Source organism: Pleurodeles waltl, chromosome 11, assembly GCF_031143425.1.
Source record: "Pleurodeles waltl isolate 20211129_DDA chromosome 11, aPleWal1.hap1.20221129, whole genome shotgun sequence".
In the NCBI taxonomy this organism is placed as follows: domain Eukaryota; kingdom Metazoa; phylum Chordata; class Amphibia; order Caudata; family Salamandridae; genus Pleurodeles; species Pleurodeles waltl.
Genome location: NC_090450.1, coordinates 15,329,701 through 15,350,810, shown reverse-complemented (window position 1 = coordinate 15,350,810; position 21,110 = coordinate 15,329,701). Strand labels below are relative to the sequence as shown.

The following is a 21,110-nucleotide window of genomic DNA, read 5'->3' as shown; positions in this document are numbered from 1 at the left end:
TGGTTTTTGCCCTCATTGTTTTTTTTAATGGTGATACAACGGTGAATCAAGATGTGTTTTGTTTTTTACATAATGTGGTGACACCTTGATAAAGCCAGTTGGACTGCCGTATTTAAAATGACACCCCACCAGGGATGGGATGTGATAGAATGGTGTCACAAAAGATATTTACATCTACCTGATGTACATATTTGTAATTTACTGTGTTCTATTGTATGTTACATTGACTTGACAATAATTAATGTTGTTCTTGTGTGCCAGTGAATTGAGACTGCTAGCTCACAACACCTCCCAGGTAGGATTTGGACTGCTCGGCTTCAGTACCCTGAGAAAGAGTCAACTTCTCTCTCAGGGTGGTGAAGCACCCTGAGAAAAAATACAATTGTTACCAGTAATAGGAAAATTGTTAACCTGTTGCTTGTGATGGACTTGCATCCTTTGCATTTAATATACAGGGCCATGCGATTCTGCAGCGATTTCTGCTAAATTATGGATTTGCCACATTCACCAAATAATACATTAGATTCAGATTTCAACAAAACTTTGTTTCTATTACAAATAGATCGGCTTTTACTAAAAACATGTGTTCCAGCAGAGTGAAGGTCATTTGCCAAGGTTGACTGGTCAACTTTCACATCCATATTGCTCTATTTGGTTGTTAAACCAGTACTAATGTGGTGAAATAGTTGCCCAAACAGTGTATCCTTGTGTAAAAATGACAAAATAATAAAGCAATAATATCATAAAATCTGCTGCATTATGCAGGGTAACTTGCCTTTTCTTGGCACATAATCTGGTCCTCCCCTGCTGCGTTTTTCAAGTGGTCCTGCTAATAACCCATTTTCTTACAAATGGCAGGGAGGATTTGATACACCTTCCCACCCCATCCTATACACAGCTCTACTTCATCTGCATTATTTAAGGTGACTGAAGTACTAAGGGCCATATGTACAAACACATTTTCCCATAGACACAGAATGGGTAAAACCTGTTGGTACATCTGGCCCTAAGAGTGCTGAACCCTGGGTTGCCCCAACATTGTGCAGTCTGCTTTGCCAGCCTTTAGTGGTGTAATAGGGTGCAGCGGTAATACGCAGAACTTTTTGCCAATCAATTTCTTCCAGCTCTTTATCGATTATGTGTTTGGATGAAAAATGTTGAGCAGGCCAATTTGTATGCAAAACCGTATTTGAGGGCCAACTGTCCCAAACTTAAGACTCTCTCTAGAGCTACATGGTGACTCCTACAAACCCCCATGAGATGAAGCAGTTCTGAGATTTAACTTGTTTGATAGGATTACCAAGGAAGCCATCATTTTGTTATATTGGTCTACTAGACCTCTGGTGACAACTGCTTTTTTTCCAGCAATCATGAATAGAGATTGGTGTTTGTTTCTACAGCGGATACCCATTTAGTGAACAATGCTACTGTGTTTCCAGAACATGACCATTACTGTCTCTTCAAGATTCAGAAGGTCCTTGACCATTTCACTGATTGTTTCTCAGTGATCTATGTTCAAGATATTTCTGTGGACGAGTCGCTGGTCCTAATCAAAGGCTGTTTGGTTTTTGGACAGCACATGAACAACAAGAGAGCACATTATGTATTAAGCAATATTAATGTGGGAAAGTGCCAATGGATATGTTTATAATTTCAGGGTGTATACCGGGAGGGATTCTTCAGTTGATCCCAACTGGTTGTCCTTCCACTTTTGGAGTCAGTAAAAAAAAAATATATATATATATATATATATATATATATATATATATATATATATATATATATATATATATATATATATATATATATATATATATATATATATATATATATATATATATATATATGGTGTGGGAACTTGACAGAGCATTTTTTTTTACAATGGTCTTAACTTTGTAAAATCATATGTTAATAAAATGTACATTTTGAACCTTTTGTTCAACCTCGGGTCAAATCCAACCTTTGTGTGTTTGTGCTGAGTAGTCGATGACTGTGCAGTAATATTTTTTATTTTCTGACTCCACTTCCAGGGTGTACACAGTCTACAGAGAAAAACTACCAGCCCCAGATATTTTTAAGCAAACTAGACACTATGTACTCAAGGGTGGTGCATCTCATGTGGATCCCAAAAGATTTCACAGAAGCCAATGCAAACCTCAAACAGTGGCTAAAACACACACACACACACATTTTAATCAAATGTCTGTGAAGGATAAGTACTGGAACCTGTTGGGAGCCACAAATGTCCAGCCACTCTGCATTTTCAAATGTCTCCAGACAGAAATGGTACCCCTCCTGCTTGGGTGGCCATGTGCCTTCAACAGAAAAGGGTCCAAAATGCAACATCAACAAAAGTGGTAGCTGCGATTTTGGGGCCCAGGCTTGCCATACACCCAGGGAAGCCTACCAAATCTAGACATTCCTGATATTAGACACGTAGATGAGTCCAGGGTGGCGTGCCTTGCAAGGATCAATGTTTTCTTTCCCATAGTGCTTTGCAAACCTCAAACCTTGCATAAAGTTCTGGAATAGGGGGTTATCCACAAAATTCGGACCACCTAGCGTTCTAAAAGACCAGAAGGGTCTAGCAGACATAATGGTATATTGCTTCTGTAAATCTGCCATTGTGACGTGACAAGGTATAGCTGAAATGTAGTCCCAAATGGCTGATTATTCAAACTCATTTTCATTATTTTCTTTTCAATTTTAAGTTTGGAGGGGGGCGTAAGAGAGCTATGCCAATGTCCCCTTGCTGAATCGAGAATTTTGTCTATTTTTTAAAAAATATATAACTTTCTGGGATCACCCATTGGTTCTGCACCTGTTTGCACCACAAACTGCAAGTTGGTTGAAACTACAAAAATTAGGAAAAAATGACTATCTCTTACAAAAAAATACAACTGTGTCTAAAAAATGTTTTTTTGAGGGATTAAGTTCAAGTGCCATTCACTGTACTGTTTTCAGTTCCACAAACATGATCAATACCATCAAATATGAACTACAACGTAGTAATACGAAACTTGTCCAAGAAAGTGATTTTTGTTAAGTGTGGAAGTCCAGGAAAGAGTGCCATTGAACCTGGTTATTAGAGGCTGCAGATTGTTATTGATTCTGTGTGCATATATACACACAGAGTTACAGACTGTGATATACGGAGAAGCCTAAATGAACAGCACAGACAGAATATATTCTTAGGGATGGGTTAAATGTGCATGGAAATAAAAAAATAAAATAAAGAGACCTGAAGGCAGAAATGAATTTTTAAGAACAACAAAACTTCTCAATTGTGTGATTATCTTTCAGTTCAGATTCATCACACCGAAGGTTAAGCATGTTAAATACCATCTAAAGAAAGCCTGTGGATAATGCTCTCTCAAATAAAGAAATATTACCTTTGAGCTTATTTTTAATATTTTCAGACAGAGATTTCGTCATTTGCGGAACTTCTTCTGGGACGTACAGTTTGTTGGATAACTCCGTCTTGAGTATGGCATGAATTATTTCTTTCACAGTACTTGACCTGAATCTAATAGGGAAAAAATATATATATATATATCAACCTGGAACCTGCATGATCCACCACTGACGCAACTTACATATTCCCCCTTTTCGATTAACAACTGAGCACAAAATCCAAACTGTGACACAGTTGGTGCAAGTGCTCTTTTTTAACTGTCTCCCCAAAAGTTGTGCCAAGACTCGTTGTTGCCTAAACTGTCTTAGAAACTAATAAAGTGATAATACTGAGGAAATTAAAAGACCTACAAAACAGTGAGAGTCCGGCAACGAGAAACCACAGTGCCTGAAATGTTCTAATTTTGTGGAGATTTACGATGTCTGTGTGGCACAATATGTTTTACATTATCCATCTCCATGTACTGTGGAAGATGAAGACCCTCTTGTGTAGCTGCATTGAGGAATCTCAGAAGGAGCAGAAATAGCACATAAGAAGACTTGGAAAAATCACATCACAAAGATCATCCAGCTCTCTTCCTGACTCAAAGGTCACTGAACAAGTTCACAAATCCCAGTCTGGTGCACCAACTCAACCTGATACAATGCACCATATCACCCTATATCAAGAGACTCTACACAGTAATATCACCAGCTAAGAGTCAACACGTAAAGTTACAGGAGAAAGAACACATCCAACTGAGCACCAGCCCAACTGCAAGAAACCCACCTATCAGATTCTGGCACAGAGTACCCGCACTTTATTTTTTCCATTTCAAGCACTGAAGAACACTACAGAGAAACGTGTGGGCATTTGAAATCTACATTGGAGTTCGGGGAAAAGAAAACTGATGGGCAAATATCCAGGCTATACCAAGAAAGAGCAGACTGGTGGCTGGATACAAAGGAATTTATTGGGAGTTCTCATAGGTAAGTTAACACCTACTCATTGAAAAATAGCTTGGTGGAATTTGAAGCCCTGTAAGTAAATGTTTAAAAGATCAAATCCAAACAACATTCACCACCTATCACAGTGCTAACATTTAGGCACCGAGGCAGGTTCATGCCAAATTCTGTAAAGACAGTGCCAATGACAGAACCATCTCAAAGCAGATCATGAAGCAGTGGAGAAGCTGAACCGTTCAACCTGACCCTCTTGCTGCCCCTTCATTCGACTGATGGCATTTTGCTTGTGCACGTTTGCACCGGGGAAGGGGAGGACACTCCCTGCTTTCCGCACCGTAAAGGAAGGAGAAGCAGACACCAACAATACTTGGGCTGCACAGGTGCAGTGTCGGACACTGCTGCCCTTTACATTAAGGACTATATACGATGAGCGCTATCACTCTACTCTTCTCCACTTGCCCGCGCTTCATCTGTTTCTTTTTAGATCGTTAAATTGTGTATTTTTCAAAAGGAAACATTCCTCTGCAGCAAGGGGGGGGGGGGACCTCCTCGTTCGTAGCCACATGGTTACCCCACCCCCGGGGGCGCTCTCACTTGTGCTGGTAGTTGGGCCGGATGGAGTAGGTGTTCTCCGGCGCGGTGCTCGGGCCCTCCAGCTCCCCCATGGCGGGCCCCGTCCTCACGGCTCGGGATCGGCTTCACAACACGCCCGCTTCCGGGACGCCGCGCCGGTTACTGTGGCGACGCGCGCGAGGCACTGACAACTTCCGGCCGTAACCGCAGCGTCGGGGTCACGCGGGGGGAAAGGCTCTCTCGCGCGCCGCCGCCATCTTGGAACGGGCAGCTGTGGGTCAGGAGTGAAGGACATGGCATTCAAGTACCAGCTACTGGCATTTTAAGGATCTTAGAAATAAACACGTATTTTTAGCTGAGTCTAGTGTTGTCACCTGCCCGCTTTTATACCAGCATGACCGATCATATGATGTCTTTGGCAGTACAAACGTTACAAGAATTACCTAAAGTTGGTATCCCCCCCCCTTCTCAGCACATGCTTAAAAATTAAACTCCATCATGGAAAAATGCTTTGATTGGTATTCTTTTTAGTTCAAAGAGGTGGCTTCAGCGTATACACATATTAAATATTGTATTTTACAAAATACATAGGTAACAAAGTGCTTGAAATAATTCGCGCAGCGTTGAATGGTCTTAATGTGCAGTATTTGGATATAGAGGATTCTCCACAATAATCTAACATTTTAGAATGGCAATTATGTATTTGTTTGATTTAATAACCATCCACAAATTATATAGTTAGGTTGAAAATACCTTTGAAGTACATTTCTTTATGTGTTTGCTATTTAAAATTTTCAAATGTCATGTTGCAGTACCTGCTTTTCCTTATTTTCTCAATATTTTCACAGGCTTGCAAAGTATAACGCATTAGGAGTTAGACTAACGCATTTTGATGCTGGTGTCTGCATCACAGAGCTAAAATGCATTGGTGACGCTCTGGGGATCAAGCCGCCTCAAATTAAACACAGACAAGACAGAGATCCTCATCTTCGGAGCCAACCCCCTCAGCATGGAACGACTCCTGGTGGCCCACCTCCCTAGGATCCGCACCACGTCTCACCACCCACGCACATAACCTGTGATTCATCTTGGATTCCACACTCAGCATGACTCAACAGGTCAACGCCATCTCCTCTTCTTGCTACAACACCCTCCACATGCTCCGAAAAATCTTCAAGTGGATTCCCGTCGAAACCAGGAAAACTGTCACCCACGCCCTGGTCAGCAGCCGACTGGACTACGGAAACACCCTATATGCAGGAAAACAACCAAACTCCAAACAAAGCTGCAAAGAATCCAGAACGCATCCGCCCGAATCATTCTGGACGTCCCACGCAGCCACCACATCGCCCCCCACCTCAGAGACTTACACTGGCTACCAATACCAAAGAGGATCACCTTCAAACTCCTCCTCCTCGCACACAAGGCCCTCCACAACACAGGCCCAACCTACCTCAACGAAACCCTCACCTTCCACACCCCCACCTGCAACCTTCGCTCCGCCAGCCTCATCCTCCTCTCTTTTCCCCCATTCTGCTGCACCACCGCCAGAGGAAGATCCTTCTCCCACCTGGCCGCCAAGACCTGGAATTCCCTACCGCTCCACCCTCGCCAGACCTAGGACCTCTTAACTTTCAGGAAACACCTAAAGACATGGCTTTACGACCAGTAGCTTCCCCCCAAGCGCCTCGAGACCCTAACGGGTGATTAGTGCGCTTTATAAATCTTGTGATTGATTGATCACCAGGTGCTCCAAATTTACCTTGTGTGCTGCTTTGCTTTGAAGGGCATTAGCCTGCCAGCATCAGGCCTGGAGGGCTTGATGTCATGGGTACACAGTACACAGGGATACATAGTATCTTCCTGTTAGGGTGACCAGAGTTTCTAAAACCAAAAACCAGGCCATTTTGCCAAATAGATGACGGCCTACAATTTTTACGTCAACCGATCGCACAGAATGACTGCGCTCATCAGCATAGAATTAAAGAAGAGCCAATAAGAAAATAAGTAAAATGCAGTTTTTAAAGCCAGTACCATGCCTGTTAATTAAATTAAATTGCTTTCTTATAAAACCTGCTAACTATCTGTGCTTTGGAAAACATAAAAAATAACCTCCCACTGTTTTCAATCGACCCTCTCTAAAAACCAGGACATGAGCTAAATTTCCCGAAATCTACCAGGACATCTGGTGAAAAAACGGGACGGTCCCGGCACATCCGGGATGCCTGGTCACCCTATTTCCGGCGAAAAAAACAGGATTAAGCTCCCTCTACTAGCCTCTCTGAGGCACCTATGTGGCTGCTGGATCTTCCAGCACCAGAGGGACTGCTGATTTGAGTGTTGGTCTATGACCTGCTGTATCCCTGCCACCACTGGCACCTCAGGAACAGCTGGCTAGGGCAGTTGACTGCCAGCCTTGCACGCTGGGGTATCCTTTGTCCGTGTGCCTCCCCCCAGACACTGGGGTCACCAGGGATGGAAAAAAGTCTGTATTGTGTAACAGGCATATACAAGCAGGGTGCTGGTCTTTGAGGGTTAGAGTGGGACAGAAGGGGTTTCTTTAGGGCTATCAAACAGTACGGTATGTAAAAAGTATACTGTGCATCAGCCTCTGCAGAGTTGCTGAGGATCACACATGGGTAGAATGTCAGAATGATTTCATCTGCCCCACCCACTAAATAAATATAGGGCAGTTGGCGAGTGGGACACACTGACATAAAAAGAAGAGGTCTTTGAATAACAAAGGGAGTGCATCAATCACATCAGTCCAAAAGGGCTTCCAAGGATCACATCTGTTGTTCACTGCAAAGGCAGGAATCTTCTACCCTGCATCACTTGTTTAACGGAATTGCTTCAGAGATTTCATGTGAAACCTGAGAGAGATAGAAATGAGTCTTGCTTGGTTCACTGGGAAATAGTGACTGTGGCCCTATAGTGCTACAAGGTCACAACCTGCGACTAAAAGAACCATGAATACTCACATTGTTTAAAATTGTATTACACACAGTATAAGACAGGTTGCCACAAACCATGCAGATATTTAGTGTTCAATTAAAAGCAAGTGTTACCTTCCATTTCAGGGGTTTTTCATCAGTTTCAACATATTTTTAGAACTTCTCATTGCACAAAAGCGTGTCATTTCTGTAATTTTCTGTGTTCTGTGCACTTCATTGCTTGGTTTTACTTGCAAGAATGTATCACTTTAAGTGTCACACATTTGCAGTTGAATGTCACTCATAGGTGCACTGAAACCATGGAAATGTCACACATAAGCAACCTGAGAACTTGGCATTCATGTTTTCATAGCTGTCATTTCAGTTTTCTTATGTGTGGCATTCCCATGTGTGTAGTGTGTTTATGTGTGACATTTCAAGCCTTGGAAGTGACACTTTACCGTGTGAGAAATAACACAGTTGCATCAGGTCCTTTAAATGGAAATATAAAAGTGCAGGTACTCACTATTTAGAGTACCTGTTTGCTTCTGAAAAGTACTATTACTCTCCCATTAGATAAATTACAGCAGTGCTGGGAAGTGCAGCTACTCTCCTTTCCAAACCAAGGAGCAGGAACTCAGTACTGGACTGTGCCTGCCTATTTAAAGCACTGGTAGCATCCATGTCAAAAGATCATTTTTAGAAATGACACCCTTTTCTCATATGTATTTGTAGGAAGTTGGCTCTGTATGTGCTATTTCAAAGTAAGGAATAGCATGCACAGAGTCCAAGGGTTCCCCTTAGAGGTAAAATAGTGGTAAAAATAGATAATACTAATGCTCTATTTTGTGGTAGTGTGGTCGAGCAGTAGGCTTATCCAAGGAGTAGTGTTAAGCATTTGTTGTACATACACATAGACAATAAATGAGGTACACACACTCAGAGACAAATCCAGCCAATAGGTTTTTATATAGAAAAATATATTTTCTTAGTTTATTTTAAGAACCACAGGTTCAAATTCTACATGTAATATCTCATTTGAAAGGTATTGCAGGTAAGTACTTTAGGAACTTCAAATCATCAAAATTGCATGTATACTTTTCAAGTTATTGACAAATAGCTGTTTTAAAAGTGGACACTTAGTGCAATTTTCACAGTTCCTAGGGGAGGTAAGTATTTGTTAGATTAACCAGGTAAGTAAGACACTTACAGGGCTCAGTTCTTGGTCCAAGGTAGCCCACCGTTGGGGGTTCAGAGCAACCCCAAAGTCACCACACCAGCAGCTCAGGGCCGGTCAGGTGCAGAGTCCAAAGTGGTGCCCAAAACACATAGGCTAGAATGGAGAGAAGGGGGTGCCCCGGTTCCGGTCTGCTTGCAGGTAAGTACCCGCGTCTTCGGAGGGCAGACCCGGGGGGTTTTGTAGGGCACCGGGGGGGACACAAGTCCACACAGAAATTTCACCCTCAGCGGCGCGGGGGCGGCCGGGTGCAGTGTAGAAACAAGCGTCGGGTTCGCAATGTTAGTCTATGAGAGATCTCGGGATCTCTTCAGCGCTGCAGGCAGGCAAGGGGGGGATTCCTCGGGGAAACCTCCACTTGGGCAAGGGAGAGGGACTCCTGGGGGTCACTTCTCCAGTGAAAGTCCGGTCCTTCAGGTCCTGGGGGCTGCGGGTGCAGGGTCTCTCCCAGGTGTCGGGACTTTAGGTTCAAAAGAGTCGCGGTCAGGGGAAGCCTCGGGATTCCCTCTGCAGGCGGCGCTGTGGGGGCTCAGGGGGGACAGGTTTTGGTACTCACAGTCTCAGAGTAGTCCTGGGGTCCCTCCTGAGGTGTTGGATCGCCACCAGTCGAGTCGGGGTCGCCGGGTGCAGTGTTGCAAGTCTCACGCTTCTTGCGGGGAGCTTGCAGGGATCTTTAAAGTTGCTGGAAACAAAGTTGCAGCTTTTCTTGGAGCAGGTCCGCTGTCCTCGGGAGTTTCTTGTCTTTTCGAAGCAGGGGCAGTCCTCAGAGGATGTCGAGGTCGCTGGTCCCTTCGGAAGGCGTCGCTGGAGCAGGATCTTTGGAAGGCAGGAGACAGGCCGGTGAGTTTCTGGAGCCAAGGCAGTTGTCGTCTTCTGGTCTTCCGCTGCAGGGGTTTTCAGCTGGGCAGTCCTTCTTCTTGTTGCAGGAATCTAATTTTCTAGGGTTCAGGGTAGCCCTTAAATACTAAATTTAAGGGCGTGTTTAGGTCTGGGGGGTTAGTAGCCAATGGCTACTAGCCCTGAGGGTGGGTACACCCTCTTTGTGCCTCCTCCCAAGGGGAGGGGGTCACAATCCTAACCCTATTGGGGGAATCCTCCATCTGCAAGATGGAGGATTTCTAAAAGTTAGAGTCACCTCAGCTCAGGACACCTTAGGGGCTGTCCTGACTGGCCAGTGACTCCTCCTTGTTATTCTCATTATTTTCTCCGGCCTTGCCGCCAAAAGTGGGGCCTGGCCGGAGGGGGCGGGCAACTCCACTAGCTGGAGTGTCCTGCTGGGTTGGCACAAAGGAGGTGAGCCTTTGAGGCTCACCGCCAGGTGTGACAATTCCTGCCTGGGAGAGGTGTTAGCATCTCCACCCAGTGCAGGCTTTGTTACTGGCCTCAGAGTGACAAAGGCACTCTCCCCATGGGGCCAGCAACATGTCTCGGTTTGTGGCAGGCTGCTAAAACTAGTCAGCCTACACAGATAGTCGGTTAAGTTTCAGGGGGCACCTCTAAGGTGCCCTCTGGGGTGTATTTTACAATAAAATGTACACTGGCATCAGTGTGCATTTATTGTGCTGAGAAGTTTGATACCAAACTTCCCAGTTTTCAGTGTAGCCATTATGGTGCTGTGGAGTTCGTGTTTGACAGACTCCCAGACCATATACTCTTATGGCTACCCTGCACTTACAATGTCTAAGGTTTTGTTTAGACACTGTAGGGGTACCATGCTCATGCACTGGTACCCTCACCTATGGTATAGTGCACCCTGCCTTAGGGCTGTAAGGCCTGCTAGAGGGGTGTCTTACCTATACTGCATAGGCAGTGAGAGGCTGGCATGGCACCCTGAGGGGAGTGCCATGTCGACTTACTCGTTTTGTCCTCACTAGCACACACAAGCTGGTAAGCAGTGTGTCTGTGCTGAGTGAGTGGTCTCCAGGGTGGCATAAGACATGCTGCAGCCCTTAGAGACCTTCCTTGGCATCAGGGCCCTTGGTACTAGAAGTACCAGTTACAAGGGACTTATCTGGATGCCAGGGTCTGCCAATTGTGGATACAAAAGTACAGGTTAGGGAAAGAACACTGGTGCTGGGGCCTGGTTAGCAGGCCTCAGCACACTTTCAATTGTAAACATAGCATCAGCAAAGGCAAAAAGTCAGGGGGCAACCATGCCAAGGAGGCATTTCCTTACACAACCCCCCCCCAAACGAAAGAGGATGAGACTAACCTTTCCCAAGAGAGTCTTCATTTTCTAAGTGGAAGAACCTGGAAAGGCCATCTGCATTGGCATGGGCAGTCCCAGGTCTGTGTTCCACTATAAAGTCCATTCCCTGTAGGGAGATGGACCACCTCAACAGTTTAGGATTTTCACCTTTCATTTGCATCAGCCATTTGAGAGGTCTGTGGTCAGTTTGAACTAGGAAGTGAGTCCCAAAGAGGTATGGTCTCAGCTTCTTCAGGGACCAAACCACAGCAAAGGCCTCCCTCTCAATGGCACTCCAACGCTGCTCCCTGGGGAGTAACCTCCTGCTAATGAAAGCAACAGGCTGGTCAAGGCCATCATCATTTGTTTGGGACAAAACTGCCCCTATCCCATGTTCAGAGGCATCAGTCTGCACAATGAACTGCTTAGAATAATCTGGAGCTTTGAGAACTGGTGCTGAGCACATGGCTTGTTTCAGGGTGTCAAAGGCCTGTTGGCAGTCCACAGTCCAGTTCACTTTCTTGGGCATTTTCTTGGAGGTGAGTTCAGTGAGGGCTGTCACAATGGATCCATATCCCTTCACAAACCTCCTGTAGTACCCAGTCAAGCCAAGGAATGCCCTGACTTGAGTCTGGGTTTTTGGAGCTACCCAGTCCAGAATAGTCTGGATCTTGGGTTGGAGTGGCTGAACTTGGCCTCCACCTACAAGGTGTCCCAAGTAAACCACAGTTCCCTGCCCTATCTGGCATTTGGATGCCTTGATAGAGAGGCCTGCAGATTGCAGAGCCTTCAAAACCTTCCTCAGGTGGACCAGGTGATCCTGCCAGGTGGAGCTAAAGACAGCAATATCATCAAGATAAGCTGTGCTAAAGGACTCCAAGCCAGCAAGGACTTGATTCACCAACCTTTGGAAGGTGGCAGGGGCATTCTTTAAACCAAAGGGCATAACAGTAAACTGATAATGCCCATCAGGTGTGGAGAATGCTGTCTTTTCTTTTGCTCCAGGTGCCATTTTTATTTGCCAGTACCCTGCTGTCAAGTCAAAGGTACTTAGAAATTTGGCAGCACCTAATTTATCAATGAGCTAATCAGCTCTTGGAATTGGATGGGCATCTGTCTTGGTGACAGAATTGAGCCCTCTGTAGTCCACACAAAACCTCATCTCTTTCTTTCCATCTTTGGTGTGAGGTTTGGGGACTAAGACCACTGGGCTAGCCCAGGGGCTGTCAGAGCGCTCAATCACTCCCAATTCCAGCATCTTGTGGACTTCCACCTTGATGCTTTCCTTAACATGGTCAGACTGTCTGAAGATTTTGTTCTTGACAGGCATGCTGTCTCCTGTGTCCACATCATGGGTACACAGGTGGGTCTGACCAGGGGTTAGGGAGAAAAGCTCAGGAAACTGTTGTAGGACTCTCCTACAATCAGCCTGCTGTTGGCCAGAGAGGGTGTCTGAGTAGATCACTCCATCTACTGTGCCATCTTTTGGGTCTGATGACAGAAGGTCAGGGAGAGGTTCACTCTCTGCCTCCTGATCCTCATCTGTTACCATTAACAGATTCACATCAGCCCTGTCATGGAAGAGCTTAAGGCGGTTCACATGGATCACCCTCTTGGGGCTCCTGCTTGTGCCCAGGTCCACCAGGTAGGTGACCTGACTCTTCCTCTCTAGCACTGGGTAAGGGCCACTCCATTTGTCCTGGAGTGCCCTGGGAGCCACAGGCTCCAGAACCCAGACTTTCTGCCCTGGTTGGAACTCAACCAGTGCAGCCTTTTGGTCATACCAAAACTTCTGGAGCTGTTGGCTGGCCTCAAGGTTTTTGGTTGCCTTTTCCATGTACTCTGCCATTCTAGAGCGAAGGCCAAGTACATAGTCCACTATGTCCTGTTTAGGCTCATGGAGAGGTCTCTCCCAGCCTTCTTTAACAAGGGCAAGTGGTCCCCTTACAGGATGACCAAACAGAAGTTCAAAGGGTGAGAATCCTACTCCCTTCTGTGGTACCTCCCTGTAAGCGAAAAGCAGACATGGCAGGAGGACATCCCATCTCCTTTTGAGTTTTTCTGGGAGCCCCATGATCATGCCTTTTAATGTCTTGTTGAATCTCTCAACTAAGCCATTAGTTTGTGGATGGTAAGGTGTAGTGAATTTATAAGTCACTCCACACTCATTCCACATGTGCTTTAGGTATGCTGACATGAAGTTGGTACCTCTGTCAGACACCACCTCCTTAGGGAAACCCACTCTGGTAAAGATACCAATGAGGGCCTTGGCTACTGCAGGGGCAGTAGTCGACCTAAGGGGAATAGCTTCAGGATACCTGGTAGCATGATCCACTACTACCAGGATGTACATATTTCCTGAGGCTGTGGGAGGTTCTAGTGGACCAACTATGTCCACACCCACTCTTTCAAAGGGCACCCCCACCACAGGAAGTGGAATGAGGGGGGCCTTTGGATGTCCACCTGTCTTACCACTGGCTTGACAGGTGGGGCAGGAGAGGCAAAACTCCTTAACCATGTTGGACATGTTGGGCCAGTAGAAGTGGTTGACTAACCTCTCCCACGTCTTGGTTTGTCCCAAATGTCCAGCAAGGGGAATGTCATGGGCCAATGTTAGGATGAACTCTCTGAACAGCTGAGGCACTACCACTCTCCTAGTGGCACCAGGTTTGGGGTCTCTGGCCTCAGTGTACAGGAGCCCATCTTCCCAATAGACCCTATGTGTTCCATTTTTCTTGCCTTTGGACTCTTCAGCAGCTTGCTGCCTAAGGCCTTCAAGAGAGGGACAGGTTTCTTGTCCCTTACACAGCTCCTCCCTTGAGGGTCCCCCTGGGCCCAAGAGCTCAACCTGATAAGGCTCAAGCTCCAAAGGCTCAGTTCCCTCAGAGGGCAGAACTTCTTCCTGAGAAGAGAGGTTCCCTTTCTTTTGCTGTGTTGCAGTTGGTTTCCCAACTGACTTTCCTTTTCTCTTGGTAGGCTGGGCCATTCTTCCAGACTCCAGCTCTACTTGTTCACCCTGTGCCTTGCATTGTGCTCTGGTTTTCACACACACCAGTTCAGGGATACCCAGCATTGCTGCATGGGTTTTTAGTTCTACCTCAGCCCATGCTGAGGACTCCAGGTCATTTCCAAGCAGACAGTCCACTGGGATATTTGAGGAGACCACCACCTGTTTCAGGCCATTGACCCCTCCCCATTCTAAAGTAACCATTGCCATGGGATGTACTTTTCTCTGATTGTCAGCGTTGGTGACTGTGTAAGTTTTTCCAGTCAGGTATTGGCCAGGGGAAACCAGTTTCTCTGTCACCATGGTGACACTGGCACCTGTATCCCTCAGGCCCTCTATTCTAGTCCCATTAATTAAGAGTTGCTGTCTGTATTTTTGCATGTTAGGCGGCCAGACAGCTAGTGTGGCTAAATCCACCCCACCCTCAGAAACTAGAGTAGCTTCAGTGTGGACCCTGATTTGCTCTGGGCACACTGTTGATCCCACTTGGAGACTAGCCATACCAGTGTTACCTGGATGGGAGTTTGGAGTGGAACCTTTCTTGGGACAGGCCTTGTCTCCAGTTTGGTGTCCATGCTGTTTACAGCTATGACACCAGGCCTTTTTGGGATCAAAGTTTTTACCCTTGTACCCATTGTTTTGTGAAGAGGCTCTGGGCCCACCCTCCTGTGCAGGTTTTTGGGGGCCTGTAGAAGACTCTTTACTATTTTTAGTTTTGGTTGTCTCATCACCCTTCTGCTGGGGAGTCTTTGTGACCCCTTTCTTTTGGTCACCCCCTGTTGAAGTCTTGGACACCCTTGTCTTGACCCAATGGTCCGCCTTCTTTCCCAATTCTTGGGGAGAAATTGGTCCTAGGTCTACCAGATGCTGATGCAGTTTATCATTGAAACAATTACTTAACAGGTGTTCTTTCACAAATAAATTGTACAGCCCATCATAATTACTTACACCACTGCCTTGAATCCAACCATCTAGTGTTTTCACTGAGTAGTCAACAAAGTCAACCCAGGTCTGGCTCGAGGATTTTTGAGCCCCCCTGAACCTAATCCTGTACTCCTCAGTGGAGAATCCAAAGTCCTCAATCAGGGTACCCTTCATGAGGTCATAAGATTCTGCATCTTGTCCAGAGAGTGTGAGGAGTCTATCCCTACACTTTCCTGTGAACATTTCCCAAAGGAGAGCACCCCAGTGAGATCTGTTCACTTTTCTGGTTACACAAGCCCTCTCAAAAGCTGTGAACCATTTGGTGATGTCATCACCATCTTCATATTTAGTTACAATCCCTTTGGGGATTTTCAACATGTCAGGAGAATCTCTGACCCTATTTATGTTGCTGCCACCATTGATGGGTCCTAGGCCCATCTCTTGTCTTTCCCTCTCTATGGCTAGGATCTGTCTTTCCAAAGCCAATCTTTTGGCCATCCTGGCTAACTGGATGTCCTCTTCACTGGGGCTATCCTCAGTGATTTCAGAGGTGTTGGTCTCTCCTGTGAGGGAACCAGCATCTCTGACTATTATTTTTGGAGTCAGGGTTTGAGGGACCCTGTTCTCCCTAGATAGGACTGGTAGGGGGGAATTGTCCTCCAAGTCACTATCCTCTTCCTCTGAGTTGCCACCCTCAGAGGGGTTGGCCTTTTCAAACTCTGCCAAAAGCTCCTGGAGCTGTATTTTGGTAGGTTTGGGGCCCATTGTTATTTTCTTTATTTTACAGAGTGACCTTAGCTCCCTCATCTTAAGATGGAGGTAAGGTGTGGTGTCGAGTTCCACCACAGTCACATCTGTGCTAGACATTTTGTTTCTAAAAGTTGGAATACTTTTTAAGAATCTACAACTGTTTCTAGAATCTAATTTCAAACTTTTAACAAACTTTTAAACTCTAAAAGACAATGCTAAACAGGGACTTAACACACAAGGCCCTAGCAGGACTTTTAAGAATTTAGAAAACTTTTCAAATTGCAAAAATCAATTTCTAATGACAATTTTGGAATTTGTCGTGTGATCAGGTATTGGCTGAGTAGTCCAGCAAATGCAAAGTCTTGTACCCCACCGCTGATCCACCAATGTAGGAAGTTGGCTCTGTATGTGCTATTTCAAAGTAAGGAATAGCATGCACAGAGTCCAAGGGTTCCCCTTAGAGGTAAAATAGTGGTAAAAATAGATAATACTAATGCTCTATTTTGTGGTAGTGTGGTCGAGCAGTAGGCTTATCCAAGGAGTAGTGTTAAGCATTTGTTGTACATACACATAGACAATAAATGAGGTACACACACTCAGAGACAAATCCAGCCAATAGGTTTTTATATCGAAAAATATATTTTCTTAGTTTATTTTAAGAACCACAGGTTCAAATTCTACATGTAATATCTCATTTGAAAGGTATTGCAGGTAAGTACTTTAGGAACTTCAAATCATCAAAATTGCATGTATACTTTTCAAGTTATTGACAAATAGCTGTTTTAAAAGTGGACACTTAGTGCAATTTTCACAGTTCCTAGGGGAGGTAAGTATTTGTTAGATTAACCAGGTAAGTAAGACACTTACAGGGCTCAGTTCTTGGTCCAAGGTAGCCCACCGTTGGGGGTTCAGAGCAACCCCAAAGTCACCACACCAGCAGCTCAGGGCCGGTCAGGTGCAGAGTCCAAAGTGGTGCCCAAAACACATAGGCTAGAATGGAGAGAAGGGGGTGCCCCGGTTCCGGTCTGCTTGCAGGTAAGTACCCGCGTCTTCGGAGGGCAGACCCGGGGGGTTTTGTAGGGCACCGGGGGGGACACAAGTCCACACAGAAATTTCACCCTCAGCGGCGCGGGGGCGGCCGGGTGCAGTGTAGAAACAAGCGTCGGGTTCGCAATGTTAGTCTATGAGAGATCTCGGGATCTCTTCAGCGCTGCAGGCAGGCAAGGGGGGGATTCCTCGGGGAAACCTCCACTTGGGCAAGGGAGAGGGACTCCTGGGGGTCACTTCTCCAGTGAAAGTCCGGTCCTTCAGGTCCTGGGGGCTGCGGGTGCAGGGTCTCTCCCAGGTGTCGGGACTTTAGGTTCAAAAGAGTCGCGGTCAGGGGAAGCCTCGGGATTCCCTCTGCAGGCGGCGCTGTGGGGGCTCAGGGGGGACAGGTTTTGGTACTCACAGTCTCAGAGTAGTCCTGGGGTCCCTCCTGAGGTGTTGGATCGCCACCAGTCGAGTCGGGGTCGCCGGGTGCAGTGTTGCAAGTCTCACGCTTCTTGCGGGGAGCTTGCAGGGATCTTTAAAGTTGCTGGAAACAAAGTTGCAGCTTTTCTTGGAGCAGGTCCGCTGTCCTCGGGAGTTTCTTGTCTTTTCGAAGCAGGGGCAGTCCTCAGAGGATGTCGAGGTCGCTGGTCCCTTCGGAAGGCGTCGCTGGAGCAGGATCTTTGGAAGGCAGGAGACAGGCCGGTGAGTTTCTGGAGCCAAGGCAGTTGTCGTCTTCTGGTCTTCCGCTGCAGGGGTTTTCAGCTGGGCAGTCCTTCTTCTTGTTGCAGGAATCTAATTTTCTAGGGTTCAGGGTAGCCCTTAAATACTAAATTTAAGGGCGTGTTTAGGTCTGGGGGGTTAGTAGCCAATGGCTACTAGCCCTGAGGGTGGGTACACCCTCTTTGTGCCTCCTCCCAAGGGGAGGGGGTCACAATCCTAACCCTATTGGGGGAATCCTCCATCTGCAAGATGGAGGATTTCTAAAAGTTAGAGTCACCTCAGCTCAGGACACCTTAGGGGCTGTCCTGACTGGCCAGTGACTCCTCCTTGTTATTCTCATTATTTTCTCCGGCCTTGCCGCCAAAAGTGGGGCCTGGCCGGAGGGGGCGGGCAACTCCACTAGCTGGAGTGTCCTGCTGGGTTGGCACAAAGGAGGTGAGCCTTTGAGGCTCACCGCCAGGTGTGACAATTCCTGCCTGGGAGAGGTGTTAGCATCTCCACCCAGTGCAGGCTTTGTTACTGGCCTCAGAGTGACAAAGGCACTCTCCCCATGGGGCCAGCAACATGTCTCGGTTTGTGGCAGGCTGCTAAAACTAGTCAGCCTACACAGATAGTCGGTTAAGTTTCAGGGGGCACCTCTAAGGTGCCCTCTGGGGTGTATTTTACAATAAAATGTACACTGGCATCAGTGTGCATTTATTGTGCTGAGAAGTTTGATACCAAACTTCCCAGTTTTCAGTGTAGCCATTATGGTGCTGTGGAGTTCGTGTTTGACAGACTCCCAGACCATATACTCTTATGGCTACCCTGCACTTACAATGTCTAAGGTTTTGTTTAGACACTGTAGGGGTACCATGCTCATGCACTGGTACCCTCACCTATGGTATAGTGCACCCTGCCTTAGGGCTGTAAGGCCTGCTAGAGGGGTGTCTTACCTATACTGCATAGGCAGTGAGAGGCTGGCATGGCACCCTGAGGGGAGTGCCATGTCGACTTACTCGTTTTGTCCTCACTAGCACACACAAGCTGGTAAGCAGTGTGTCTGTGCTGAGTGAGAGGTCTCCAGGGTGGCATAAGACATGCTGCAGCCCTTAGAGACCTTCCTTGGCATCAGGGCCCTTGGTACTAGAAGTACCAGTTACAAGGGACTTATCTGGATGCCAGGGTCTGCCAATTGTGGATACAAAAGTACAGGTTAGGGAAAGAACACTGGTGCTGGGGCCTGGTTAGCAGGCCTCAGCACACTTTCAATTGTAAACATAGCATCAGCAAAGGCAAAAAGTCAGGGGGCAACCATGCCAAGGAGGCATTTCCTTACAGTATTTAATGCAGAAACTAACCCAGGGGAGCTCTACATGAGAACGAGATATGTCTTTATTTTGGAGGAGTAGTTATATGGTTTGCTCAGAATGCTGAGCCACGGTCGGGATTCGAGTCCTCTTCTACGGGTTTAAATAGACACTTTTTGTCACAAGGCCACACCTTGTCCCCCCTTCTCCTTCTTTTCCCTTTACAATTCTCCAAGTAGGCCCCTCTTTTACTGCAGTTTAGACTGACCCAGGTTTTGGCATATATTCAGAAGCTTCGTTTTGCAGCTGGACAGCCACATCTGTTTGACGCTGTGGTTTGAACGGGTGCTTCTTTACATTAAGAAGGCTGGTGTGTGGTTTTGTGTTTCGGTCTTCAAATCTCTGTAGTTGCTTGGCTTGGAATCTGGATATGAGTCTCTGTGATGGTGGGATAATTCCACTGTTAATATATTGAGAATCCTGTACCTCACCTTGTACCATAGCGCCATCTTGTGGCCCCTGAAAAACACTATTTGGAGCTCAGCTTTTATGCGCATCGGGAAAGTGAGAACCTATGAACTACACAGTTTTATCACACTCTCTTGTGTGGCAATCTCACATTTGCGGTAATGTGGGAAAAATACCAAAAATGCGTCATTCTGCTGCGAAATGCGTGGCAGTTGGCAAGGCTGTATAAAATAGTGTTCGAAACTGTAAAATACTGGCTAGGTTGAAACCGCATGTATCCCTGCAAAGTCACACGAATCACATGGATACACATTGTGCGTCCATGGGGGGCAGCACCACTGGGCTGCTGTGCATGTGACTGAGGATTAACATGCAAAAAGATGCTAAACAGGGAAGTTTGCCTGTTATCTCAAGGAAAGAAGCATAGGAAGTGTCCTCCACCACTTATCTTTAGGAACATGTCTATTATGTAAAAATATAATAAAGTTTATTCAAACTTAAAAAAAAAGTTTATTTTCCTAACATGCGGACGTGTTTCACCTATATATATGAGGTTACAAGACTGCATTGAGTTGTAGTCATTACAAGTGATAGTTTAAAAAAATGAACTTAGAATCATTAATGCTCTTCCCCATCTAACAACACGAGTAGCAAACCAAGAGGCGAGTTAATTTTTTTTTTTTGTGCTGTTTTATATAGCGTAATCTCCACCCAAGAGTATTAAAGTGCCTTATATGAGCACCAGTAACATTATACAAAATCAGATTCATTTTTAGGCATGAGGAGAATTTAGAGATTTGCCCAGGATTTCAGGATATCAAGACTACGCCTAGAGTAGAATCTGGTTCCCCAGTCAGCAGCTGTGGCCATTTCGCCAAATGCACTCCCCAGTTTTTTGCCATGTGCATTTGCTTTGTGTCCTAGTTTATTATGATATATGCCAACATTATAGTCTATTAAATCAAACTCAAGCAAAGATTTTGTACAGCACACCCTGAACTCTTGCATTCCAAGGTGCTCTCATGTGTGCTAATGAAGAAAAAGAAGGCAGAGTAAAATAAAATGATTGGCTGGGATCACACAATTTGGGCAAGCAGGGAAGTCGGGATTGACCACAGGTTTTCTAGTTTAATATTGTACAATTCAGCAACTACAAAGGTAATACTTTAGGAGGCACGGTGAAATAAAACAATTGACTGTGACCACACAATTTGGGCAAGCGGGGAAGTCGAGATGGACAACAGGTTTTCTGGTTTAACGTTGTGCAATTCAGCAACTAGAATGGTATCTCTTTCCCTGTTTCATAACATTTAAAAAGTTAATGAATTGTCTTTAATTCTTGGAGCATGAGGCTGGAGCGTGTGTGTCAGACAGAAGCCACATAAAGGCTTGTTTTGGGCCTGAGGATCCAAGAGAACCTTGAATTGAGCTAGAACCAGTCATCTGGCTCAAGCTTGGTCCTTCAGTGGCTCGTCCACCTCTATCACATTATTGGCAAATGAGCGAGAACAAGGCACATGAAGCGCATGATTTGACCATGATCAAACCATTTGTGAAGCAGGAGTACCAGTGCCACAGTGCAGGGTGCAGGACTCCTTGCTTCAAGGCCCATAACCTTCTCACTACACCA

At 45.9% G+C, this 21,110-nt stretch overlaps 1 protein-coding gene across 3 annotated transcripts in view; it reads right to left on the bottom strand.

The window, feature by feature from the left end:
- DYNLT2B (dynein light chain Tctex-type 2B) overlaps positions 1-5,109 on the bottom strand; it is an 88,703-nt gene extending 83,594 nt beyond the window's left edge. For 2 of the 3 annotated variants that reach the window (XM_069212817.1, XM_069212816.1), the window contains exons 1-2: positions 4,954-5,109; positions 3,393-3,526 (exon numbers count right to left, since the gene is read on the bottom strand). In XM_069212817.1, the coding sequence (XP_069068918.1) occupies positions 3,393-3,526; positions 4,954-5,024 (205 nt within the window). In that variant the 5' untranslated portion in view covers positions 5,025-5,109. The remainder of the gene's footprint in view (positions 1-3,392; positions 3,527-4,953) is intronic. The other variant, XM_069212815.1, reaches the window with a different exon arrangement.
- Positions 5,110-21,110: the final 16,001 nt, after the last annotated feature.